Source organism: Bos indicus x Bos taurus, chromosome 16 (assembly GCF_003369695.1).
Source record: "Bos indicus x Bos taurus breed Angus x Brahman F1 hybrid chromosome 16, Bos_hybrid_MaternalHap_v2.0, whole genome shotgun sequence".
Taxonomy (NCBI): domain Eukaryota; kingdom Metazoa; phylum Chordata; class Mammalia; order Artiodactyla; family Bovidae; genus Bos; species Bos indicus x Bos taurus.
In genome coordinates, this window is record NC_040091.1 from 55,619,203 (window position 1) to 55,647,066 (window position 27,864).

Consider the following 27,864-nt stretch of genomic DNA (forward strand, 5'->3'; position numbering starts at 1 on the left):
TCCCCCTTTTGTAAGGATCGGTTCCACCACCATAAAGACCTCATTTTAACCCTATATCTCTAGACCTCCAAATGAAGTCACATTTTGAGGTGCTGGGGTTTAGTACTTAGATTTATCTTTTTGGTAAGGGGACACAATTTAACTCATACCACTGCTGAGTCTCTGGCTCCAAGTAGACACTCAATGATTGTTTAAAGAAGGAATCAGGATCTACCATTTACTGTCTGTGTAGTTTGGGCAATTTATCTAATCTCTCTGAGTCTTGCATATAATTAGTGATCTCAAAATGGTAACCATTATTAATTTTGCAAACTAGTACATGGAGGACCTGGTGAATGCCTTATGTTGTTACTATGAGGTCTGATAAAGTCATGAATTAAAAGCACCTGGCACTTAGTGTGTGGTTAATAAATGGCAGTTGATTTATTAACCAAAATATGCACTGTCTGAGGTGATAGGACGTATTTCATTTCCTTGCACACAAAACACAGCCACTGTGCTCAAGAAAAGTGCACTGGTGTCAGAGAACATAGCTATGTAAAGTTGTAACTTCTCTGCTGGAAAATCCTTGGCCAAGAGAACTAGAGCAGGATGAGGAAGAAGAAAAATGCTCAGATTTCCTTTCTGTGTGTCTTCACCCAGAAGGATACCAGTCTATATGTAAGGCGGGGTCTTGGGGCAAGCATCTTTATCAGTGACCTTGATGGGTGCACTCAGATGAATCACTTATTAAGTTTGCAAATGGTAAGAACCTGGAAAGGAAAGTGGGCATCTTGGATGAAAGACTACATTATAAATGGAATCTGCAAGATAAAATATAATGAGGATAAATGGTGGGTCCAGGACATGTATGATATGCAAAAATTGGGAAGATGTGGTTTAATGTGGAGATCCTCAAACTTTGATGGACATCAGAATCACCTGTGCAGTTTTGTGTATCTGTTTTTTAAATAGAGATGTCAGGGCATATCTCAGACCTTCTGAAGTAGACCCTCTGGTGGTGGTACTTAGTAGGTGTCCTTGGTTGACAAAGGTTGAAAACCCCTGGGGTAACTGGGATTTTCTGAGGCTCTGGGCTGAGGCTGTTATTGAGGGGTAACGTGTCTGTGACATTTTGTTCTGGGTTAGTCCTTCTAGAATATGAAGTCTACATGAAGAGGGATTTTTGACTGTCCTGTTAATTGGTGATTCCTGAGAGCCATTACACTCCATGGCATGGAATGGATGCTCAGTGAATTGTTGAATGAATGGACTGAGTTCTGGGAATTTTTCTATGAAAAGGGAAAGACAAGAACACGTCTAGATGTAAATGCCAATTCTAGAAACTAAGTGGGAAATTGGTAATATAAGTTTATAATACAATATAATAGATTTTAATTTACAAGTGCATAAATTAGAGAGGTGAAGCTGTTTTGATTAGGGGAGAAGTAGGAAGAGACCAGGCCTCCCTGGTGACTCAGATGGTGAAGAATCCACCTACAATGCTGGAGACCCTGAGTTGGGAAGATCCCCTGGAGGAGGGCATGGCAACCCACTCCAGTATTCTTGCCTGGAGAATCCCCATGGACAGAGGAGCCTGGCGGGCTACAGTCTATGGGGTCACAAAGAGTCGGATATGACTGAGTGACTAAGTACAGCACAGTATAGGAAGAGACCATCCACCTGCTGAATGGTCTCTGAGAAGAGGAATTAGATGTATTCTCCATGCCCACCAAGGGTAGACATCCTTGAAGGAGCAGCCACTTCAAGTGGACACACTTGGAAGAGCTTTCTCTAATGTGTTCAGTGGTCTGAAAATGGACATCCATCAGGAAGACTTTTCTCAGCTTAGGGTTCAAGCAGAGGCCAGTTGTTCCCTGTCATAGATGACAGAGAGTCTTGCATTGCACAGACTATGGAACCAGGTCATCCAGAAGAATGCAATCTTGAAACATTTGTAACCTTGACCAGCCAAAGGTCTTCTCTAATTTTTCTTTCTTGTGTTATGTTTATGAAGAAATTGATAGTCCAACCAATGTGGTCACCGACCGAGTGACTGAAGACACAGTGGCGGTCTCCTGGGACCCAGTTCGGGCGGTCATCGATAAGTACATGGTGCGCTACATCTCCGCTGACGGGGAGACCAAGGACACGGCGGTGCCCAGGGAGCAGAACAGCACTGTCCTGACAGGCCTGAGGCCGGGGGAGGCCTATGAAGTCTACGTGTGGGCTGAGAGGGGCAACCAGGGGAGCAAGAAGGTGGACACCACGGCCCTCACAGGTAACAGGAGAAGGGGAGTCGTCTCTCATTCTTATTCTCTCCCATCTCTAAATAAACAGACTTCCTCACGGCAGGGAGAAGATTGATTCTTGAATTAGGAGACCGAATCCCACCTAGCACCAGCTCTTTTGTTTGCAGGGGCAGGGGGTTGCCAAAGCAATTTTAAATTTCTTAATTATGAATTTTTCCCCTTTTTAACCTCAAGCAAAAGAGGTCATCCTTTTAATTTGAATCAGAAGGTCATACTTACGTGGGTTGAAATTCCACATGCGACTCCCTCAGAGCAGAGGAACACTTTCTAATTTTCATTTTTTTTTTGGATGTGAAAACTCAAAACATTTGGCTGACAGTGAATTTGAATGCTTATCTCAGCTTGCAGTGATGGCACAGGCACTGTGTGTGTAATCTTGAGCTGTCTTTCAGACCATGAAAATGGTTTGCCTCCTGAGTCAACATTTACCAAGTGTACCAATTCTAACTTTATGCTTTCCGAAACTGTAAGGGCTCCCTCACTCCATCCCATCATTCTGCTTGGCTGGGGCCTGCAGGTGTTCTGAGGCTGCATGGGAATGTATATCCCAGACATTCCTTCTGCTTAAACCCTCCTCTGGCACCAACTTTGAATTCAGAAAGCCTAATCCTGGAATCCACGACGTCCCACACACGTGACAGGAATCCTAGAAAAGTATTCACCTATTGATAGACTTCTGTTTTGGACAGTCTCTTAGTGTCAAGATGCTCAGAAAAGCTGATAATCAATTAGCAATACGGTTTCAGAAGCTTGACTGTCCAAGTTTTAATCTCAGCTCTACCATTTATTAGCCGAGAGATTTGGGGTAACTTATTTCACTTCTGTTCCTCAGATTCTTGTCTATTAGATGGGGCACGTAACTCTACATCACTGGGTTAGTGTGAGGATTACATGAATTAATCCATGTAAGTACCTGACATAGAGGTGGTGGTGGTTTAGTTGCTAAGTTGTATCCAACTCTGGGACTGCATGGACTGTAGCCCTCCAGGCTCTTCTGTCCATGGGATTCTCCAGGCAAGAATAATGGAATGGGTTGCCATTTCCTTCTCCTGACCTAGGAATTGAACCCAGGTCTCCTGCATTGCAGGCAGATTCTTTACCAACTGAGCTACAAGGGAAGCCCCTACCTGACATAGAGAGTGCTACATAAATCATAGTTGTGCTTATTTCTTGCTTGGGCTGCTATAGCAAAACACCATGGGCTGGTTGGCTTAAACAACAGAACCTTATTTCCTGCAGTTCTGGAGCCTGGAAATTCCCATGATCTGGATGCCAGTTGATTCATTTATTGGTGAAGGCCCTCTTCTCGACTTACAGATGCTTCCTTCTTCTTTACGTGCTGGAGAGGAGGAGGTTCTGGTCTCCTCTTTTTCTCAGAGAGACATTAATCCCACCATGGGAGCCCCATCCTTATGATCTCATCTAAAGCTCATTCCCTCCCAAGGGTCCCTCCTCCAAATACCATCAAATGAGGGGTTAGATCTTCGACATATACATTTTGAAAAGACACAAACATTCAGTGCACAGAAATGTTAATCCGCATTTGACCTGGAAGCATTTCATGGTCCAGAGCCTCCTGAGGCCACGTGGTCTTTGTCTCCTCCAGGGGAAGAGGCAGTTGGCAGTAAGGGTGGTGAGATCTAGATTTGTTTAAAGTCAGGGTCAGAAAACCTTCTACAGAAGGCCAGAGAGTAAATATTTTCAGCTTTGGGGACCACACAGTCTCTGGTGGTCTACTCCACTCTGCCACTGAAATGAGAAAACAGCCATAGACAGTATGTAAATGAACTGGCATGACTGTGTTCTAATAACACTTGATTTATGTAATCAGGCAGTGGGTCAGATTTGGCTGATGGACGGACCGTAGATTACCAGATCCCGGGTTATATTACACGTGGCCTTCCATTTACCAAGATTTTGGGTGTTGTGAATAGAACACGTGGGTCAACCTTTTAAGAAAACATTTGTTTATTATTTATGTTGACAGTGCTGGATCTTCGTTGCTGTGCACGGGTTTTCCCTAGTTGTGGCGAGAGGCGCTAGTGGGGCTGCTGTAGCTGTGGTGCACGGGCTCTTCGTTGAGGTGGCCTCTCTGGTTGAGCAGCACAGGCTCTCGGCTCGTGGGCTCAAGTCGTTGTGGTGCACAGGCTTCGTTTCCCTGTAGCATGTGGGAGCTTCCCGGACCAAGGGCTGAACCCATGTCCCCTGCATTGGCAGGTGGATTCTTAACCACCGGACCACCGGGGAAGTCCCTGGGTCAACCTTTTTAAGACAGCGAAAGTTGTAATAAAGAAGAGGTTTCCCTGCTCACAGATGAGGGCGGTGTGAATAAGTACCACGGATTAGAGGAGCTACTGGTGCGGTGCTGCCGGGGGTGTCAGGCACGGAGCCGGGCTCTGGGGGTACAGAGGTAGAAGACACGGTTTGCGCTCATACGTTGCTCACAGTCCTCTGGGAGGAGAAGACAAGTGAAAAAGATAAAGTGCAGTGACTTACGTTGTGTTAGCATAACCCTGGAACTATGGGAGTCTGAAAAAAGGTAGGGGTGAGAGCGGTCATGGCAGCCCACAGGCGGAGGTGACGCCTGAAGAGTCTAGAAGGATGGGCGGCTGTTGGCAGTGGGAGCAGCCCATGCAAAGAAGGACAGGGAGACCTGGCGTGCTGCAACCCATGGGGTCGCAAAGAGCCAGACATGACTGAGCGGCTGGACAGCCAAGGTGTGGGAATATGACAGGCTGGTTTTCATGGCTTAACATCAGCTTATCTTGGTAATGTTATCTTTAGTGGTATTTATGGTGGGTGGGTGAGTGAGAGGGGTGGAGTGTGGAAAGATGAAGCTGGGACGGAGAAGCCAGCTCCGAATCCCAGTATAAACTGTCCTTTCATGTCAGCTGTTGGTGGTACATTCCAGCTCCTGTGCTCCTTCTGGCATGTTCTCCCTTGTCTGTGTATCCCACCGAGCTGGCCTGGCCACACTGGCAAGTTATGGTGTAGAGGTCTGAAATAAAGCTGTTGTCATAGAAAGCTCATCCTTTCAAAGAGGTGGTTTTTGAAACAGGAGAGTAAAGGCATGCTAATCATTACACCTGATTCCTTAGGTTATTGACCTTTTAAGGGTTTACGTTTTGAGGACAAAGTGATATTTCATACCTTAAGTGACATTCGTAATAGCAAAGAGCTCATATTTAAGATTTACTATGCAATATCTCATTTACCATTCATCATAAACAGAGGTAGGTACTGATATTTCCTTCTTTGTAGAGACAAGGAGACCAAGACTTAAGTTGTATAGTTTGTTCTAAGTTGGCAACCAGGATATAGTGGAACCCAGGTTTCAACTGCATAGAAACTCAGACAAGTAGGATTATTTTTATCCACCTAGACATCAAATACTTTAAAAGTCTCCAAGTTCTCTGGCCTCAGACATAATGTTTTATATGGAAAGAACTGACAGCTTCTACTTATTGGATATTTTTTTTCCAAAAGAAAATATTAGATCTGATGCAAAGATTTATTGAAGTGTAACTGCTTTCCAGTATAAGGAGTCAGGAACTAAAAGAGTACATTATGTAAATCCAGGGTAATGGAGAAATGTGTATATGAAGACAAATTCTTTTTATTCAAAGGCAACTTGTAGAGAAAAGTTTATAGAGTTGAGACTCAATATAGGCTTTGTCTGTAAACCTTACTTTTCATTAAATGCAAATGGCTCATTCTTGGAAATTTCAGACCACTTGCTTAATTAAACCCATAAGTTATCCCAACTATTGGCATATAACACACTCTGAAATTTGTTGAGGTCATCATTTTGGTTGTTTGTGTGCTGGCCTTTCACAAATTAGTGAGTTGGCAAATGGTACACTTTTTTATCTCTTAAAGAAATTGACAGCCCTCAGAACCTGGTGACAGAGCAGGTGACGGAGAACACGGCCACCGTCTCCTGGGACCCGGTGCAGGCCGTCATCGACAGGTACCTGGTGCGCTACATCTCTGCTGACGGAGACACCAGGGAGGTTCCGGTGGGGAAGGAGCAGAGCAGCACCGTCCTGACGGGCCTGAGGCCGGGTGTGGAGTACACGGTCCATGTGTGGGCGCAGAAGGGGGACCGGGAGAGCAGGAAGGCTGACACCAAGGCCCCGACAGGTAACAAGAGAAAGATGGTCAATGGGGATTGAAGTTTGAGGGTGTGGATTTGGGTGTGCATGGTGACAAAAGATGTGTCTTGAGTTGAGAGACTTTGCAAAGCAGAGACTGAAAGCTCAAAGGAGATGGTGAGTTCTAGTGGTGATCTCATCGTGCTGCCCTTCCTGACGGTGACAGCTACTCATGGAGCCACTCAGCCGACTAGAAGACAGAAGGAAAGCTGTGCAGTGGCTGTGTTTTTAGCAGACTCAGTCAAGATACTGATAGGATCTGGTCATTGCAATGATTATGATAGTACTTCTATAACGATTGCTTGGGAAGTAGCCCCTGATAGAATGGTAAATTAGATACCCCAAAATCATGCCAGGTACTTGATGGATTGTTTTGATGTGCCATAATGTTGCTAAAGAAGACATTGTTCCTCCCACATTTTAGGGAGTTGGAAGCTAAGGAAGTATGTCAGCTTTATAATGAGGAGTCCTTTGATGTGGAGAACCAGGGGTTACTTTCTCCCTTGACTCCCACCAGGGAATCTGGGATGGGAAAGCCATTGTCTTGTGCTAAGAGGGCTCTAGGAGATAAAAATCTCTGTGATGGGGTGATGGGTATCTCTTATGTTGCTTCAAGGCTTAGTCTTTCCCAAATGTTTTCTTAAAGAAATCGACAGCCCCCAGAACCTGGTGACCGAGCAGGTGACGGAGAACACGGCCACCGTCTCCTGGGCCCCGGTGCAGGCCGGCATCGACAGGTACCTAGTGAGCTACACCTCTGCTGATGGAGACACCAGGGAGGTTCCGGTGGGGAAGGAGCAGAGCAGCACCGTCCTGACGGGCCTGAGGCCGGGCGTGGAGTACACGGTCCACGTGTGGGCGCAGAAGGGGGACCGGGAGAGCAGGAAGGCCGACACCAAGGCCCCGACAGGTAATGGAGCACATATTGTCACTGTGTCACTGCTAAGCTCATGGTCTGTCTAGGTTGGTTTTCCTTCTCTCACCTTAGCAGAAAGAGAGGCTTAAGGATGAGCAGGCTGGTATCCTCGCATAGGAAATTGTGTACCCCTTTCTTCCATGGCGTGGCTTCTCTTAGAATGTGTAGCTTGTCCTGTTTGGTTAAAGACCAAAGTTTAGGCTTTCAACACTGACGTTCCTGCTCATGGTCATTTGTCTGTCTGTGCACCTGCTTTGTTGTTTACACCGAAAACCTTCCCCTTCATAAGGAATAAATATAAAGAAAGCACAAGTAATGACCATGCTGAGGGATGGGCTGATCCAAAACCAAATTTCTTCCTTCCTCACCAGTTTAAAGCCTTTCCACAGTGCTTATTTTTGTTTCTGCCCTTTGGATGAACATTTTTGGTAGAAATGATGGTGTTTTATTGGTTCAGAATAAGCAAATGTCTAAGTCACTTTAAACCCCCAATATGTTTCATTTTAGTAATTAAGATATATACATCCAAGTAATTGTACATATTTGAAAGTTAAACCTGCTCTTCTTCATCAGCTTGGGCCATTCGTGGGTGGACTGCCTGCCACGGAAGGGGTTGTGCTTGGCTTCTCTCATATTTCTCTTCTGTTCTTCAAGCACTGTTCTTCCAGAGTGCTAGCTAGACTTTCTGACCCATTAATGTTTTGTGTGTGGGAGTTCAGGGGTCAGCAGGAGGAGAGGTGAGGGATCTCACTTGACAGTAACAGTCACAGCTGGCTTGAGTCTGCCAATGGTGCCCAACAAGGATTAAAAACAACTTTTCCTTCATGGAACACTTCCTTGGTTCTTCAGAGACAGCTCATCTGTCCTCTTCCCTCAACTCTTTCACTGGAGTGATCTTGTGGGTGGGATCTCTTCACCCTTCTGGATGATTCCCTTCAACAGCTTCTAAAGTAACCCCAGGTGGGCTATCCTTGCCTTGGTCCACATCTGGCCATGTGGAACGCACATGCACCCTTTGTCCACGCAGCCAGATATATGTTTTTTTTTTTTTTTTTTTCCCAACGTTGCAGTGTCTCCTTTCTCTGCAGCAAGGCAACCAGCAGTTTTTTCACACCTCAGATATTTTATGCACAGGTCAGACACCAGCGCATGGTGTTCCCTAAGCTTTGGTCATGTTTTCTCATCCTGAGCACTGTTGATAATTCTTTGTTGCAGGGGTCTGTCTTGTACACTGTAGCATGTTTAGGAGCATCTCTGACCTCTACCCATTTGGGGCCAGGAGCCTCCCTATCCCACACTGAACTGAGATCACCCCTGGTTGAGAACTTTTGCTCTAGAGTATACCTGTGCAGGTCAGCAAGGGATCCTATTGCAACTGTTTACTCGAGGCTTGGCCCTCACCCATGGGACTCTCCGTGTAACTCTTTTCAAAGAAATCCACTCTCTAAGTCCCACCTCTTTGTGCTCTCCAACCTCATTCATAGTCTGTAGTTGGTTGATCAATCAAAGGCCACAAAACTGTTGCACCCACCTTGGCTTTGGGCCCTCAGGTTGGAATGTAGATACTTATTTTCTTGGGGTCAGGCCTAAGCCAAGATAAGGATGGTCCCACTTGAACATATGATTGTAAGTCTATGATAAGACCTTGGGTAATGGCTTTTGCAATCAACTATAGGCATATCTCCAAAATATTGTGTTTGTTTCCACATTACTGCAATAAAGTGAACATCACAATAAAGAAAGTCACATGAATTTCTTGTTTGCCAGTGCATATAAAAGTTAAATTTACAATGCGTTGTAGTCTGTGAAATGTAAATAGCATAATGCCTAAAAAATGTATATACTTTAATTAAAAATACTTTTTTGCTAAAAATGCTCATCATTATGTGAACCTTCAGCAAATTGTAGTACCATTGAAGATCACTTGCCACAGATCACCAAAACCAATATAATAAGAATGAAAAAGTTTGAAATATTATGAGCATTACCAAAATGTGGCACAAAGACATAGAGTGACCAAATGTTGTTGGCAAATGGAAAATGGTGCCAATAACTTGCTGTGTGCAGGATTGCCACAGACTTTTGATTTGTGAAAAGTGTAATATCTGTGATGCACAATAGAGAGAAGCACAATAAAACTAGGTATGCCTGTATGTGGAACAGAGAAGTGCTCTTATTCTCTTGGTGAATACATTTTTGAATACATTATCTATGTGCAGTATGGAGAAATATAATCTTGTACATTTGTAAAATATCAACAAACTGCTATCATTTAAAATAGCTTGTGGTCACTGGACATGCACTCTGTGCCAGAAACTGTTATAAAGGGCATGTTATTAAGTCCTATGATACTCAACTCTACAGAATATGTACTCATGTTATCTCCCTATGCCTTTTTTTCCTATAAACACTGATAACCATATTATAGTCAAGACCCCTTTCTACATGACGTTTGTTGGTCCTGGTTTTCAGAGCTACTCTGGAGAGATGTACAATAACTATTGAACACCCCCGTTTTACAGATGCAGAGAAGTGAAGTGAATTGCCCAGGGTCACAAAGCAAGTTAATAATTTATGAGATTAGATGCATGCATGGACCAGTAGGGCTCAGAGGTACCTGAGACCATACAACCTGAAGGCAAGATTTACAGATCAAGAAACTGAGGCCCAGCCGGAGACAGCTGGGTTGTCCAGAGCCACGGCTCTCCTGACTCTGGGTCTACTGCTCATTCTGCTGTTCTGTGCTTCCTCCTTGAAAATCCTCAAGTCTGGATGTATAAAGAGATCTATGTCCATGAAACAGCTGAAACCTGACATATGAGATAGGAAAATTATGAGAACAGGAAACTACCCCACCCCAAGCAACGTGGCCACAAGATTTCACTCTGTGAATAGTGTTTATTGATCAGCATCTTCCTTTCAGACATCGACAGCCCCCAGAACCTGGTGACTGAGCAGGTGACGGAGAACACGGCCACCGTCTCCTGGGCCCCGGTGCAGGCTGTCATCGACAGGTATCTGGTGCGCTACACCTCTGCTGATGGAGACACCAGGGAGGTTCCGGTGGGGAAGGAGCAGAGCAGCACCGTCCTGACAGGCCTGAGGCCGGGCGTGGAGTACACGGTCCACGTGTGGGCGCAGAAGGGGGACCAGGAGAGCAGGAAGGCTGACACCAAGGCCCCGACAGGTAAGGGAGCATTGCTGTTTAGAAATGGAACCCCTGACATACTAAAGTCAATGGCTGGTCAAGTTTTGTGTTCCTGAACTGACAGTGGCAGAATTGATGATTTCTGGAAGACCAGGAGGGTAGACTTCTGCCAAACCACATACCATCCCTCATTTCCTTTTTACACATTACATCAAAATAAGGGGCTCACATTTGGCCTCATACTTTGATCTTGCAAAGATAAATGGTAATTGGTTTTATCTATCCACTGTCCCTCCAACTGTGAATTTACTTTCTGATCAATCATTAAACATTTCTTCTTGAAAGGAAAGAAATAAGCCACATGTTAGGATCTGTGAGGTAAGTACCTTAGGAAAATGACTTGTGCTGCAATCTCTTCGGAACAAGGAAGTCTTATGGCTTTCTTAGTGGAGAAATTCTCTTTTGATTGCTGTGTACTCCATTCTGAGGATCCTAAGGTTGCACTTTTAAATAGTAACAGTTCATAATTTTTAAAGCTCTTTCATCTCTGTTTCTCATTTTTTAAGAACAGACTTATTGAGTTATAATTTACATACTATAAAGTCCACCTTTTTATAGTGTGTGTGATTCAGTGGTTTTTAGTATATACAGAATGGAGCAGCCATCACCACTGTCTAATTCAGAATATTTTCATCACTCTTAAAACAAACCCCAGACATTAGCAGTTGTTCCCCAGCACTGCTTCCTCCAGCCTTAGGAAGCTACATACTTTCTGTCTGTAGAGAGTTCCTTATTCTGGACATTTCATATAAATAGATTCATAGAATATGTGGCCCTTTGTGGCTGACTTCATTCACTAAGCATAATATTTTCAAGGTTCACCCATGTTGTAGCTTGTGTCCATACATTTTATTGCTGAATAATATTTCATTGCTTCTGCTAAGTCACTTCAGTCGTGTCCGACTCTGTGCGACCCCAGAGATGGCAGCCCACCAGGCTCTGCCATCCCTGGGATTCTCCAGGCAAGAACACTGGAGTGGGTTGCCATTTCCTTCTCCAATATTTCATTACATGGATCTAATTCATTCTGTTTATCCGTTTGTCAGTTGATGAGCATTTGGGTTGTTTCCACTTTGGGGCTATGGTGAATAATGATGCTGTGAGCGTTTATGAACGAATTTTTGTGTGGGCATATGTTTTCCATTCTTTTGGCTATATACCTAGGAGTGGAATTCCTGGGTCATATGGTAACTCTATGTTTAACTGTTTGAGGAGCTGCCAAATTGTTTCCAGAGCAGTGGCACTATTTTACATTCCTACCAGCAATGAATGAGAATTATATTCTTCATTTCATTGGTACTCAGAGGAATTCATTGAGATGGGTAGAGCAGGAATCAATATCCCCATTTTACAGCTGAGAAACCTCAAATACAGAGACGTGAATGATTTCGACAAGTCACAAAGTTAGCTGATGATTCATGGAATATTCATGGAATATTATGGTACCTTAAAATCTATTTGGCAAGGCCCACATTTTACAAATGAGGATGGAGACCCAGCCAGGGGTGGCAGAGTTGTGCAGGGCCGCTGCTGGCTGATGATCGAGCTGGACCTAGAGCCCAGGTCTGCTGGCTCCAGCCCGTAGCTCCTCCTGGTGGTCCTCCCCTCTGCCTCCTGGGCTGGGATTGGAGTGGAGCTCTTCTGACTCTGGATCCAGTGCCCATTCTGCTGTCTTGTGCCACCTGCTTGAGGATCCAAGAGTCCAGCTGTGGTGAGAAGACCTACATCCATGAAACAACTAAAAATCCACACAGGAGGCAGGAAATCCGTAAGAATGGAGACCGCCTCACCCCAAGGAACATGGTCTCAGTCTCTGGTGCTTGCTAATAGTGTACTTTACCTTTTAGACATCGACAGCCCCAAAAACCTGGTGACCGAGCAGGTGACGGAGAACACGGCCACCATCTCCTGGGACCCGGTGCAGGCCGTCATCGACAGGTACCTGGTGCGCTACACCTCTGCTGACGGAGACACCAGGGAGGTTCCGGTGGGGAAGGAGCAGAGCAGCACTGTCCTGACGGGCCTGAGGCCAGGCGTGGAGTACACGGTCCACGTGTGGGCCCAGAATGGGGACCGGGAGAGCAGGAAGGCTGACACCAAGGCTCCGACAGGTAACAGAGCACTGTTCTTTGGGAATGTAAGGCCTGTCATGCTAAGGCTATGCCTCATCTAGTTTTGGTTTCCTGAACTGAAAACTGGCAAAGCTGATGATTTATGGAAGGGCAGGATGGTGTTCCATCATAATGTACTGCATGTTCCATCTCTCATTTCCCTTTAACTGGTTTCTTTACAAGTCAGGGCCACCTGGCAGCCTCCAAGCTACAAGTCTGCTGTGACTGATGGTCAGGTCCTGCCAGTGCTCCTTCCGAGTGTGTGAGTCTTCTGTTCAGTATTGAGGCTCTCCTGTTGAGTTTGTGATTGGAAACAGAAAATGAAAATCAAATGCCATGAATATTAACTGTAATGTGTTCAAAACTCAACTTCAAAAAGTAGACTTTACATCTACCAAAGTGAGTAGTTGTATGTGGTTTGCTTTACTATAATGAGATATTTGAGGATAAGGATAATTTCTATGTTATGTTCTGGCTTCCCTGGTGGCTCAGTGGTAAAGAATCCACCTGCAGTGCAGGAGCTGCAGGTTCGACCCCTGGGTCAGGAAGACCCCCTGGAGGATGGCAAGGCAACCCACTCCAGTATTCTTGCCTGGAGGATCCCATGGACAGAGTAGCCTGGCAGGCTACAGTCCATGGGGTCACAAAGAGTCAGACATGGCTGAAGTGACTTAGCACACACATGCACGTGCATGGGTTTATGTCTGAACTTTTTATAGTTGATTTATAATATTGTGTTATTTTCAGGTGTAACTTCTAGGTTATATCCTCATCTTATTGTGAAAGAGATGTATGATTATATTTCTGTACTGTGATTTAGCCAGCAAACCAGCATTACAAGTGAATCTATGATCTGCTAAAGCATATTAAAACTGGATTTTAATTTTGCCGATTCATTTAACAACATATGTTGAGCATTTTCCATGGGCCCTACTCCCTCCTAGGCAGTGGGAACCCCAAGGGAAGTAGAACATAGCCCTCTTCCTCTGGGAGCTTATATTGGCATCTGGCTGGTAGAATCATCTTGTATGAACTGAGAAGTCTTTGTTGACATGATGCTAGAAACAAAATTTTTAGCTACTGTAGTGTTGGAGAAGACTCTTGAGAGTCCCTTGGACTGCAAGGAGATCCAACCAGTCCATACTAAAGGAGATCAGCCCTGGGGGTTCATTGGAAGGACTGATGTTGAAGCTGAAAGTCCAATACTTTGGCCATCTGATGCGAAGAGCTGACTCATTTGGAAAGACCCTGATGCTGGGAAAGATTGAGGGCAGGAGGAGAAGGGGATGACAGAGGATGAGATGGTTGGATGGCATCACCGACTCAATGGACATGGGTTTGGGTGGACTCTGGGAGTTGGTGATAGACAGAGAGGCCTGGCTTGCTGCAGTTCATGGGGTCGCAAAGAGTCAGACACGACGGAGCGACTGAACTGAACTGAACTGAGCAGAGACCATGTCTTCTTCAACTGAACCCTGCAAACTGTCTAGTCCCATGCCTTGTATATAGTGGGCATTTGACATATGCCTAATGAATGAAGAAAGAAATTTGTCTTGCTAAACTCTTGGTAGAGGTAATAGTACAGACACTCGGGTTTTGGTCTACTGTGCTTTCTCCTTGAGGAGTCAAAGTCTTTATGGGGACAGAACACATATGTCCATGATGCAGTTAGAGCACGCAAGATGGAAATCCCACGAAACATGAAAGGGTGTCACCCCAAGCAAGGTGGCTGTGATTTTCTCCAAATTGATTGTTGTTTTCTTTTCAGACATTGACAGCCCCCAAAACCTGGTGACCAAGCAGGTGACAGAGAACACGGCCACTGTCTCCTGGGACCCGGTGCAGGCCGTCATCGACAGGTACCTGGTGCGCTACACCTCTGCTGACGGAGACACCAGGGAGGTTCCGGTGGGGAAGGAGCAGAGCAGCACCGTCCTGACGGGCCTGAGGCCGGGCGTGGAGTACACGGTCCACGTGTGGGCCCAGAAGGGGGACCGGGAGAGCAGGAAGGCCGACACCAAGGCCCCGACAGGTAACAGGAGGGACAAGAAAAGCAAACTAGGGTTTTTCACTGTGGGCCGATCTACTGCTGCTGAATTACGGCACTGCTGCTTTTGTGGCCCATGTCCTCAGGGACTGTGGATTATATTAGGAGTTTATAGTAAAAAAACAAACAAAACAAAACAACAAGCTCCATTCACCTAAAGAAAGAACAAAGCATAATAATGGGCTCAGTACTGAGCAATCCCATGAATGTCTTAAAACTGTTTTCCAAAGCCTGTGTTTTTAATGACGATGCTTCTCAGCTATAGGAAATTATAGGGAATAAGATAGAGCCAATATAAAATTCTTGAAACCACTGCATTAAAGTACTGTTTTGTAGCAAGCTATTTGATTTTATTTTTTACTTAATAGGTGGTGTTTAGATTAAAGGAACAAATGTAACTTTTGGCAGTTGAAGGTCAGTGTTCATTTCAACATGCAGCTAAATTTTAATGAACATTTTGTAAGTGCCAGGCCTGGGATATAGCAGTAAACAAAATAAATATGATTCCTACTGTCTTGAAGTCCAGTGGGAAAGACAGATAGTCAACAAGCAAATGCATTTTTAACTATAAATTATAAGTTTTGTGAAGGGGATGACCATGGTATATGTGTAGATAATAACAGGGCAGGGATGAAATGGGGGAGTAGTAGATAACACAGAAAGCTCAACCTGGTACTCTGTGACAACCTAGAGGGGTGGGATGGGATGGGAAGAGGTAGGGAGGTTCAAGAGGGAGGGAGTATATGTATACCTATGGCTGATTCATGTTGATGTACTGCAGAAACCAATACAACATTGTGAAGCAATTATCCTCCAATTAAAAATAAATTAAAAAAAAGATGCACATTGACAGAAACACCCAAATAACAGTGGCTTAAACAAGAAAGAAATTTATTTCTCTCTTGTGGAATGGTCAGAGCATAAGGGGCCAAGGCTGATATGATAGCTCCATGGTTCAGGAGACCCAAGCTCCTTCCATATTGTTGCTCAGCCATTCATAGGGAGTTTTCCCAGAAAAACCCAAATGAACTTCTTGGCCAATCCAATACATGGTCATTACCCATCCTCACTCCAGGCAGTGGAAAGGGGCGTGGGAAAGGGAAGAGATGCCTGCACTGCACATGTCACTCCTCACATTCCCCCGGCTAGACCGAAGACACAGTGTCCCTCACCACAAGGGGAACTGGGAAATGGAGTCTTTAGCTTGATGGCCATGTGTCCAGCTTACAGTTCTGTTATACTGTCCCATCCAATACAGTGGCCACTAGCAACATGTGGCTAATTAAATTTTTAACTAACAGTAATTTAAAAATTACTTTCTCCTTGAAAGAAAAGCTATGACCAACCTAGACAGCATATTAAAAAGCAGTCATTACTTCACTGACAAAGGTCCATCTAGTCAAAGCTATGGTTTTTCCAGTAGTCATGTATGGATGTGAGATTGGACCATAAAGAAAGCTGAGCACTGAAGAATTGGTTTTGAACTGTGGTGTTGGAGAAGACTCTTGAGAGTCCCTTGGACTGCAAAGAGATCAAACCAGTCAATCCTAAAGGAAGTCAGTCCTGAATATTCATTGGAAGGACTGATGTTGAAGCTGAATATCCAATACTTTGGCCACCTGATGCGAAGAACTGACTCGTTGGAAAAGACCCTGATGCTGGGAAAGATTGAAGGTGGGAGGAGAAGATTGAAGGTGGGACGACAGAGGATGAGATGGTTGGATGGCATCACTGATTCAATGGACATGAGTTTGAGCAGGGTCCAGGAGTTGGTGATGGACAGGGAAGCCTGGTGTGCTGCAGTCCATGGGGTCGCAAAGAGTCGGACACGACTGAGCGATTGAACTGAACTGAACTGAATTTAAAAATGATTTCCTCAGTTGCACTAGCCACACTTCCAATGGTCAGTAGCCACGTGTGACTAACATATAGATTCTACACTATTCCCATCATTGCAGAGAGATCTCTTGGACAGCGTGCTTGTAGAGGAAGGGCAGAAGGGGGTTGGGGAAAACTAGCCATCTTGGGCAGAGGGAAGAACAAGTGTGTGGCCCTGATTTGGAATAGCACGAGATGGTTGAAGAACTTGAAAGGAGGCTGGTGTCGCTGGAGCATAGAGGCGGGGAGAGAAAGTGGCATGAGATGATGGGGGCAGGGGGAAAGGTCAGGTCATACAGGACCACCCAGTACCTCAAAGAGGGAGCATGCTATATCTATTAGGAGAAGAATGGAATGAGGTAAGGTTATTCAGGCCACAGTGAGGAGGATAAATGGGAGAGATGACAGGAGTAGAGGGGGAAGATTTGTCAAGTTGGTAGGGAGAGATGGACAAGTGTGGTGGCAATAGGGATGAGAAAAGAGGACATCAGGGCGTGTATTTTGGATGCATCAATGACAATGTTTGTTGATGGATGAGATGTGGAGCAGGAAGAAAGTGAGGAACCAAGTATGACATCTGTTTCCGACTTGAGCAACATGGACAATTGGGGCATCTTCTGAGCGAGAAACAGATTTGAGGAGAAACATTAAGACTTAATGCTTAAGCTTGAGGTACTCATGGGATTTCTTGCTTAATTGAGAGACTTATTTATTGATTCCACAAGTATTTATTGAATGTTTAATACATGCTAGGTGCTGTGGTGGATATGCTCTTGTAGATACAAGTCAGGGACTCAGAATTGCTAGAAACACAGGGGCTCAGAATTGATAGGCACTGGGGAGCTGTGAGCATCTGGCTGGTGTTTAAAGCTATGGAGGGTCTTCCCTGTTGGTCCAGGGTTGAGAATCCACCTTCCAATGCAGGGGATGCAGGTTCGATCCCCAGTCAGGGAATTGAGATTTCATATGCTGGGGGACAGCTACTGAGCACCTCAACTAGAAAGCCCACGTGCCACACCTAGAGAGAAGCCCATGTGCCACAACAAAAGATCCTGCATGCTTCAACGAAGATCCAACATGCTGTGACTAAGACCTGACACAGCCCTAAGTAAATGATTAGAATATTAATAAAGCTGCGGACATGGTGGAGATCACCTGTAGACAGAGAGGAAGAGACGGCACCTCAGGTTCCCCTACATTTTCAGATTGCTGATGGAAATCAGAGAGGAGGAGGCAGTTAAGAGAAACCCAGTGGAGTGTATAGTCATGAAAGCCAAGGGCTGAGAGTGTTTTGACACAGGGGTAGTGGCTCAGCTCTACCCAATGCTGCTCAAAGGTCGAGCAAGGTGAGGATGACAGGTGTCCATTGAATTTGGCAAGATGAGGTTGTTGGTGACCTAGACTAGCAGTTATAGTGATGTGCTGTAGAAAATGCTAAACTTCACTGAGCTGAGGAGTGAACAGGAGGTGGGATATACAGGCAGGTTCTCCTGAGAAGTCTGTCGGTTAAGGGGAGCAGAGGGACGGGAGAGCCTAGAGCTTGTTTGTCTGGGAATGACGGGAGATGGGGAGAGACTGATGGCACAGGTGAGAGAGGGCAGATGAAAGGGAGCAAAGTCCTTGAGAAGGTGAAAGGGCTCAAAATTCAGGAGGAAGAGTGTCTAGGTTTTTTATCTAGTTTTTTTTTTTGTTGTTGTTGTTTCTTTGTTTGTTTACTTTAGGCCAGGCCACACAGCATGTGGGATCCCAGCTCCCTGACCAGGGATCAAACCCACGCCCCCTGAATTGGCAACATAAAGTCTCAACCACTGGACCACCAGGGAAGTCCCCAGAGTCCAAGTTTTAATGCAAAAAAACAGCAGGATCTTGGACAAGTCTTTTCATTTCTCTAGATCTCCCTTCTCCTCCCCTTTTATGAAAGGGAAGAAGTTTGAAAGATGTAACTTCTCAGCTCTCAAATTCTGTGAAACAAAATAGCTATATACCATGGAGATAGCAAAAGAGGTCCCTTCAGCTGCCATTTGGGTCGCTTGTCTTGTTGCTCAGGAGATTTTTTAAAAAATTTTTAAGGGAACTAGAAGGACAAAAAATTTCCATGTCGATAAACTTGGAGAAGATCAAATTCCTTTCAGTTTTAATATAACATTTTTCCAGTGGTTTGTTTCCCCTGGAAAAATGCTTTCAGTGGAATTGTATTGTTAATAAAAGTAACATGAATGGTGATGTGTTCCTTTAGCCCTAAAATTCAGCATTTCCTTTTTAAAAAGAAATTGACAGCCCCCAGAACCTGATGACTGAGCAGGTGACGGAGAACACGGCCACCGTCTCCTGGGCCCCGGTGCAGGCCGTCATCGACAGGTACCTGGTGCGCTACACCTCTGCTGATGGAGACACCAGGGAGGTTCCGGTGGGGAAGGAGCAGACCAGCACCGTCCTGACGGGCCTGAGGCCAGGCGTGGAGTACACGGTCCACGTGTGGGCCCAGAAGGGGGACCGGGAGAGCAGGAAGGCCGACACCAAGGCCCCGACAGGTACTGTGAGGGGTGGGGGACACGAGCCCTTCACACCCAACAGGAGATTGCCTTCCTCCACATCTAGTCTGAGGAGGGGAGCAGGGAACACAGTGCTGCCCCTGAGGGCGTTCTTCAGAGTGCTTCCCTTTTCACCCTTCCGAGGTAATGCCTTGACAGACAGTTTAGGAAGGGAGTGATGTGAAGGAGCCTGTGTGGAAGGGGGCCTCCCTCACACCCCTCTTCACCCAGCCCAGCTCCTGGGCTCTCCGTCCTGACCTGAGGACCTGGCTGGGCCTCCGCTCCAGTTTGGGGAAGAGGGAGGCAAGGAGCCCTTTTTGCCTCCATCTCCACGCTGGAGGCAGTGGTGGAGCATCTTCCTTCTCTCACTGTCCCTCTCCAGTTGGCCACCAAAGGGGCCTGGACTGCCTGTATTTTGTGTGCGTGATGAGGCCTCCCAGGGGCCTGACAGGATCACGCAGCCCACCCTGACGTCCTTGGGTCTCTTTGGACAGCCTGGGCAGAGCCTGGCCATCCCCTGTGCGGCCACAGTATTACCATGTGTGGCCACTGGAACGAGAGGTGCCTTGAATGTATTCATTATTTTTATCAGTTACAGTTAACGGACGTTTTTAGTAAAAAAAGTAATACACGCTTATAGTGAAAATTTTCAAACTAAACAAAGGTGTGTAGAAAGAAAACTCTTCCACATCCAAGGGTCCCTGATACCCAGGACTTCTCTCCTGGGGTAACCAACATCTTCCTCCTTCCTTCTCCCCCTCCCTTCCTCCATCCCCCATCTCCCCCAACCCCAACCCCCAGTCTCCCTCCCTCTTCCTTTCTCCTCCATTCCTCTCTCTCTCTTTCTTCTTTATCTTCTCTTTGTTTCACTTTCCCCATTAAAAAAATTTTTTTTTTGGCTGCGCTGTGCAGTGTGTGAGATCTTAGTTCCCTGACCAGGGATCAAACCTGCACCCCTTGTAGTGGAAGCTCAGAGTCTTAACCACCGAATCACCAGAGAAGCCCCTTCCCCATTTTTAAAGACAAAAATATTTCATCTTTCTACTTCATAGAAATGTAGAAATAACTAAGACAGACATCTCAGGTTCATAACCTGGGGATGGGTGGGCAAAGGGGTGGCAGAAGCCAGCTCAAGATATTTCCATAGTTAAGGTTTTCCTTTGATTTTGAAACCAGGAAATTCAGTTTTCCCGCGTGATGGATGGAATAAAATCCAGACCAGATGTTATGCTTTAGAAAGCCACACCACGCTGATATTACAGAAACTCAAAATTTGTCAAAACATCCTAATTCGAAACAACAGCTGCGTGATTTCTATTAAAATACTGCATTTCAGTTCTCAGCTGAAATGCTACTGGGTAGAAAATAGCCTGGAGACATCTTTTTTGGAAACTTCTAAATTAAAATCACCCTCTATGATAATGATTTTTCAAAATGGAAATTTCCATTCATATCTTGTTTGCTTAAAAAAAAAGTGAGCTGTCTGACCAATTACTGTGGTGTTGACTAGAATTTTTGCTGAGATGTAGTCTTCACGCTTTCCCTCTGGTGTTTGAGTGCAGAAGTGCGTGGGGATGAGAAGACATCTCTGCTTTTCCTCCATCTCCACTGCCCTGTCTCCCTTTGTCTCCTCTTTTGTACAAGCATCTCCCCTGCTTCCCCATTTTGTACGGGGTATGCCTCTAAGGCTGCACGCTTAGTTACCTAAGACACAGAGCTTTATATTTCTGTACCAACTTAATTTCTATTATAAGTTCCCGTTCTGTTTGTTAGTTGGAAATCTCAGTAGATTTAGAGTCATGCTCCTCCCTCAGGGCTGAGTGTGAGGTCTCAGGTGATTTTCCAAGGCCAGGCATGGGGTCCCATCTGGTTTTTCGGTCATCTTTCTGGGCAGGTGTTTTTACTGAGTGCCCCTGGTTTCTGTATGCAGGGGCCTTTCAGATCTGTTTGCCTCTGCTACTCCCAAACTCAGAGTGCCATTTACCACATCATATATATATATATATGGGTCTTAGCATTGGGTCTTCGTTCTTCCTTGCCACTTTGGGAGCCCTGCCATCTCCAGGACTTTGCTGACTGAAGTTGCTCATACTCACCACTCTCTGCGGCTTCCCTGGTGGCTCAGTCAGTAAAGTATCTGCCTGCAGTACAGGAGACCTGGGCTTGATCCCTGTATCAGGAAGAACCCCTGGAGAAGGAAATGGCAACCCACTCCAGTATTCTTGCCTGGAGAATCCCATCCCATGGACAGAGGTGCCTGGTGGGCTACAGTTTATGGGGTCACAAGAGTCAGACATGACTGAGTGACTAAACCATCACCACCACCACTCTCTGCAGATCTGCTGGGGAAGTGGGAGCCCAGGTTCACTCCCTCTGAAACTCACCCCTTAACCCTCTTGTCCTCCATGGGTTTATACTTTTAGAAAAATAGATCCTAAAGACCTTATGGCAAAGAGGAATGGAGCCTGCTACTTGCTTGATAGGAAGAAGAAAATGGGAGTGTGTAGGTAGAGAATATAAGCGGAAATCTCAAAAATTACCTCTTCTCATTACCTTAGTAATAATAATTACTTGATGTTTTATATACAGACATTGACCCTCCCCAAAACCTTCATCCTTCTGCTGTAACCCAGTCCGGTGGGGTATTGACCTGGACACCCCCCTCTGCCGAGATCGATGGCTATATTCTGACCTACCAGTTCCCAGACAGCACCGTCAAGGTACCAGACACTCGCCTTTTCTCTTCTGCCCCAGCCTCCATGTACAGCAACTCACTGGGGCTGACCAAAAGCTGGTCCATGGCAACCTGCTTATGAATGTGTTGATCCCTACTGACCACTTGCTGTATGCAAGGGAGAATGCTAAACGTGGTCATTTGTGAACAGTGTACGTGTGGTCTCATTTTATGGGACTAAGCTTCATGCCTGCTCCTTCCTAGCTGCCTGTCACGTATCCGCTGGCCACACATCTGTCCCATGTTACTTCCCCAGTAAATGTTAGCTCCACGAGGACAAAGAATTTTTGTCTGCTTTGCCTCGCCTTGTGTCTGAAGTGTTTGGAACTTAGCACATGGTTGGTGTTCAATAAATATTTATTCAATGAATTTGATTAACCTTATTTCAAGAGTTATACCTCTCACCTGGAATTAGAAAGCCAGCATATTTTTGTGACTTGTCCCAGTGGAAAGTTATTATTCTCTTTCCTTGAAAGAAAAAAGGGAGGAAGGAAAAAAGGAAGGGCACCTTGATATATTCATTATCTCAGTGGTAAAGCTGCCACTATAAGCCTAGGGAGAAAGGTTATTGAAAACCCAGCTATCTCCCTGCCTCAGAGATCAGTGGCCAGCTTCACCTTGCCCATTACTTTCTCAGCTTGGTGTTGCTAGCCTGTTGCTGCCCGTAGTGGCTGTTGTTGGTGCCCCAGCTTGTATCTGGAGGGCAGGAGACCTCATGTGTACTCCCCTTGAGGTCGCTGCCCCGGTGGCAGTTTGAGGTGCTGGTTCCCAGCTAGACCTCCCAGAAGTGCTGAATCTCCATGGCACAGCCCTAAAGAGAAGCGGCTGGAACCTACTGGGATTCTGGGTTACTACTGAGCTCTCAAAAAGACAAAACTCTGCCCTCCCAAGGAGCTTCTGTCATTAGCACCAGGGAGTGCTGTTGACACCGAGGTGCTGCGGGTGATGAGTGAATGTCTGCTGTCTTCTTTGTTTGCTAGGAGGTGCAGCTTGGAAGAGGGGACCAGAGGTTTGAGTTGCAAGGCCTTGAGCAGGGTGTCACCCTGCCTGTCTCCTTGGTTGCCTTTAAGGGTGATCGCCGGAGCAGGAGTGTATCTACAAACCTTTCCACAGGTAATGTGACCTCATGCACTCTGAATTAGACTGCAGTGCAGGACAAGCATGGGACAAGCCAGAAAATGTGTCCAAGGAAGAGCGAGTGGCGACAGGGCTCTGGATTTCTCTAGACAAGGGGAAATGGAAGTGGGGTTATGAATTCAGAAGAAATCCATCCCATGGTAAAGAGATGAAGGAAGGGAGTGAAGTGGAGTATTGTCTGGTGAAGGGGAAGAGGTGGGGCTTTGGTCAGAGGAGGAAGTGATATGAACTTGACCTTATTTGGTGGCACCAGTGGTAAAGAACCCCCCTGCCAATGCAGGAGACGTAAGAGATGTGAGTTCAGTCTCTGGGTTGGAAAGATCTACTGGAGGAGGACATGGCCAACCCACTCCAGTATTCTTGCCTGGGGAATCCCACAGACAGAGGAGCCTGGCAGCTTGCGGTGCATAGGGTCACAGAGTTGGACACTGAAGTAATTTAGCACACACTAGTACATTTGAGGGGTTTGATGAGAGCAGGGTGAGTGAGAAAAATAAGATGTGAGTGAAGAGTTGGAAGATACAAAATAGTAGGAGGTTCCAAAATAATTTCTAAACAAAATAAATGATCTTAAAATACGGGACTAGCCCCACTCCCCTCCTCCCGTGCCTTTCTCCTAACAATGCTGTCCTTCTGCTTGGTTCCAGTTGGTGCCCGTTTTCCACACCCTTCGGACTGCAGTCAAGTTCAGCAGAACAGTAACGCCGCCAGTGGCCTCTACACCATCTACCTGCATGGGGATGCCAGCCGGTCCCTGCAGGTGTACTGTGACATGGACACAGATGGAGGTGGCTGGATTGTGAGTCACACAGAGCCCTGGGCAGCTCTATTTCTTCTTCATCCATGGGAGAGAGACGCTTTGGTACCTTGCAGCTATTTTCAGAGAACAGAGAACTGTAAGAACAGAGCCTGAGGTACTTGATTCCTGGGATAGAGCAGGCTTGATTACATTCAGGCTGATGTTTGGGAAGGCTTGTGGGTTTATCACCATCTATTAATACTAATGGCCTCTTTACATCAGTTGCCTACATTTTACTCTCTGCAAAGCACACTCATAAACATGACCTTCACATATAAGCTATAGAATGAGAGAGATTATTGCTCATACTTTATAGATGGGTAGATTGAAGCCCAAAAGGAGAAGTGCTCTGACCAAGTCACATGTCATTCAGTTGATCAGTCATGTCCGACTCTTTGTGACCCCATGGATTACAGCATGCCAGGCTTCCCTGTCCTTCACCATCCTCTGGAGTTTGCTCAAACTCATGTCTACTGAGTCGGTCACATGAGTTAATAACAAAGTTGGGACCAGATTCTAGGACTCCAGCCTCCTGGGTCACTGGTTTTCCCAGTGGGTCATCTCAGGTCACCCAAGATGGAAACACACGGCCTCTTTGGGGGCTCAGTCCTCTGAATTTTGGAGCCTGTTGCCCAAGCTCTGCATCCTGGCTCCACAGTACAGAAGCAGGGCCTTTGGAACTTTGATATGAAAGGCTAAACCCTGAAAGAGGGAAACTTGCAATGTTCTGATCATCTCACATCTGTGTGGAGGTTTTATTTTCTGTGGGCCATTAAACCGCACGGTACCTTCTTTGATTGCATCTGCTGATCCAATTATACGATGAGCTGCTTTTGAGACTTTCAATCTGATCTTTCCACTTCTCCTTACCACCTTCTCCCTGTGCCTGAACAGTGAGAGGCTCTCACTGCTCCAAACCAGCCTGCAGCCTGACCCACTGTGCTTCCACCACTTGCTGTGGGAAGGAGAAAGCATGATCTCATAGAGCTCAGACTATATTCCTTTACACATTCGTTCAGGGCCTGTGGAACCAAAGACACTCGAGCAGCCACAGATAAAATGATACCATCTGATAAGCAGCAAAGAGGAAAACTTATTATCCACACAGCTGCATCTGATGGCCCAAAGGCAGAAATGGATCAGATGGGGGACATTCTTGATTGATTTGTAAAAATAATAGAACCGAGTGTCACATGGAGGCCATCTACCTGACTAGACTCATAGGGCTGCACCTGCTGTTCTCCTCAGCACCACTGTACCTCTGCGCTTCTGTCCCTTCAAGCTTGAAGCCAGTTCCCTGCCTTTGTCCCTGTAGTCACCCATTGGCAGGATGTCTGTACTGTCCAGTGTGGTCTTTTTGTTGTTTCTTTGTTTGCTTTCGGGGGTGGACGGTGGTGTGCTGCATGGCATATGGGATCTTAGTTCCCCAATAAGGGATGGACCCCATGCTTCTGGCTTTGGAAGTGCAGTATCCTGACCAATGGACCTCCAAGGAAGTCCCTGTTGATGTGGCCTTCTTGAAAGCCAGCCTCACCCAGGCAAAGAGATGTGTGTCTGGGACAATTTTTTGAAAGAGACCTGTTGCTAGTCTGTCTGCCTGGGAGTATCCATGATTCTTTTCCACTAATATTTATTGAGTGCCTACTATGTGTCACGTACTGTTCTATATACTTAGGAACCAGCAGTGGACCAAATAGACAAAAATCCCTGACCTCAAGGAGCTTGCCTTTTACATCTTGCCCACACAAGTGACCTTTGCCAGAACACAGAGGTCAGTTCCAGAAATAACTCTGGGTTCCCACCAATGCCAGTGCCCCATCCCCTCCCTAGTCTTGTTTTCTCACCCAGGTTCCTGAAGATACTACATGAACTGAGACTCTATAGGGTTCTCCTCGAAGCCACTACACTCCAGAAAATATGTGGAGTCCTGCAAACCTCTCCACTGAATCTTTTACTGGCAATTTCCATGTTTTGGGGTGTTCAAAAGTCTTCTGTCACTGAAAGATGATCATAGTATATTATCCTTATAAACTGAGCTTCTCAAATCCTTTTAAGGAAATTCTTCTCCACTCAGGCAGCAAGAACACAATTTGATTAACTTGGGTTAGCCAGAACTCTGCCCTGAGGTAACTGAGGCTACGGGTGGGAAGCTGGAATGGAGACTATTAAGGAACGCTTAAGTGTCTCAAATATTTCCATTTCTGTTTCCCATCTTGCAAGTCCTAAGAACTACATGAGAGGCTCTTTCCACAGGCATCTAAGTGAGATTTTCATTTTTTCCTCCTGATTTAGTCATTTAGGACTGAAAGTTCTAGAGTACAACAAAGCTCTGTTGTTAGAATCAGACAAAGATTTTTTTCTCCTTTGAGATTTATTTGGCAAGGGGTTTCTGTTATCCCAAATAGTTCATTATAAGGTATTTTCACCTCATAGAAGGGAATGGACTAGATTCTCAGTGAGTCAATTAAGGCTGCCTTATCAAGATGTACAAATGATCCCTGTGGGTCAGTTCATTTGAAATCTGACATTATAAAATGCAAGCTAACACATTTACTGAGATATAATAATCACTCATTATATCTGTATGAGCCAGACTCTGGCCTTTATGATTTATCATGATTCATGACCATGCTGAAGCCTTGATTTAAGATAATGACAAATAAGCTATTAACATCTTGATCTCATAGTTTAGAGAAGTGAGGCTAGTCAAGGCTAACTGACTTGCCCAAGGAGACAGCTAGTAAGTGTAGAGCTGGGTCTATAGTGATGCAAAGAGCATCAGAACCTTTTTTTTTTTTTCCAATTTCTCTAGCCACACTGAAGCATTAGTAAAATAAACAAATAAACAAACAAAAAAATACTTTGGCACTATGTTCATTGATTGGAGATAGAGACCAAATGCCTTTGTAAAGCCTCTGTCCTAGGAGAGTGGGATCAGATTTGAGCCTGACCTTACACGGGAACTAACTACATTAGTGGGAATAGAATTTGGTGCAGTGTGTATGGAACCAAATAGTGATGCCCTAGGATTTCATTGTTCATGATCCAGGAGTCCCAGGTGCCATAATAGGAAATGAACAGCCCCAGAATCTTAAGGCATGCTCTTTAAACAGTAGACTCCACATAGCTGGTGTTTTCAGACTTCCTCAGGGAGAGATGAGGCAGTCTTTTATCTTTGCATTAGCCACTGAATAGTTGGCTGTGTGACTCTATTTGATTTTCTACACTTTCTCATCTGTAAAATGGCATTGTATATTCTTGCCCTGGAGTCAGCCTTTAAACATGCTCAACGAGCACTTGTTACATAGATCAGTGAGTGAAAAGAGAAATCAAGGAAGCCAGGGAAGGAAGGTGGTGTCTCTACAAGATGGACACATAAGAAGAGGGGAGAGGGAACAACAGTGTTAGTGAGTGTTAGTGCAGTTGTTCACCGTGAGCATCCCTAAGTTCTGCTCGCAGCTCTCTACCCTTCACACACCCTGTCTCACGAGTCCTCCTAGCACCTCTAGGGGCAGACACCTCCTTCCCGCTTCCAACCCTGTTGGACAACAAGTCGACTGATGCTCAGGAACAGAAATGACTGAGTCACCAACCCCCTGCCAGGACCCCCACCCTTCATTCAGTGCCCCCCAGGCCAGCAGACAGGGACTGATGCTTCAGGAGTTGGCGGTGAGCTCTGGGCACTGTTGTGGGCAACCTGCTCTCTCCTCCGTCCCTGTGTCTTCCCAGAGAAACATGTATCAAGAATGCTCAAATATTAGGAGGTCTACCTCATCAAATTCCAGATGAAGTGGTTGACTTCAAGGCACATGGTAGAAAAGAGGGGGACTGGATTTTGTGTTGGGGCTTCTGCTCTTGAAGGAGCGCAAAGGACAGAAGGTGGAGAGGAAGATGCCACTCCATTCCTAGGGAGTTCCAGACTCCTGTGTGGGGTTAGCTAGGGTGGCGTCTAGCTTGGCTGCCAAGGCCAGGAGGAATTAGAAGTGCAAAAGCATACATAGGTGTGTTTAGCCTTTAGATGCTTTTTAGATTTACTTCATAAAAAAGAATTGAGTGAT

The 27,864-nt window shown here is 45.6% G+C and overlaps 1 protein-coding gene across 5 annotated transcripts in view; it reads left to right on the forward strand.

Moving 5' to 3' along the window:
• TNN (tenascin N) overlaps window positions 1-27,864 on the forward strand; it is a 72,499-nt gene that overhangs the window by 30,187 nt on the left and 14,448 nt on the right. For 2 of the 5 annotated variants that reach the window (XM_027565395.1, XM_027565396.1), the window contains 10 exons: window positions 1,997-2,260; window positions 6,171-6,434; window positions 7,092-7,355; window positions 10,285-10,548; window positions 12,417-12,680; window positions 14,449-14,712; window positions 18,873-19,136; window positions 21,726-21,856; window positions 22,851-22,983; window positions 23,655-23,806. In XM_027565395.1, the coding sequence (XP_027421196.1) occupies window positions 1,997-2,260; window positions 6,171-6,434; window positions 7,092-7,355; window positions 10,285-10,548; window positions 12,417-12,680; window positions 14,449-14,712; window positions 18,873-19,136; window positions 21,726-21,856; window positions 22,851-22,983; window positions 23,655-23,806 (2,264 nt within the window). The remainder of the gene's footprint in view (window positions 1-1,996; window positions 2,261-6,170; window positions 6,435-7,091; window positions 7,356-10,284; window positions 10,549-12,416; window positions 12,681-14,448; window positions 14,713-18,872; window positions 19,137-21,725; window positions 21,857-22,850; window positions 22,984-23,654; window positions 23,807-27,864) is intronic. The other 3 variants (XM_027565397.1, XM_027565399.1, XM_027565400.1) reach the window with 3 other exon arrangements.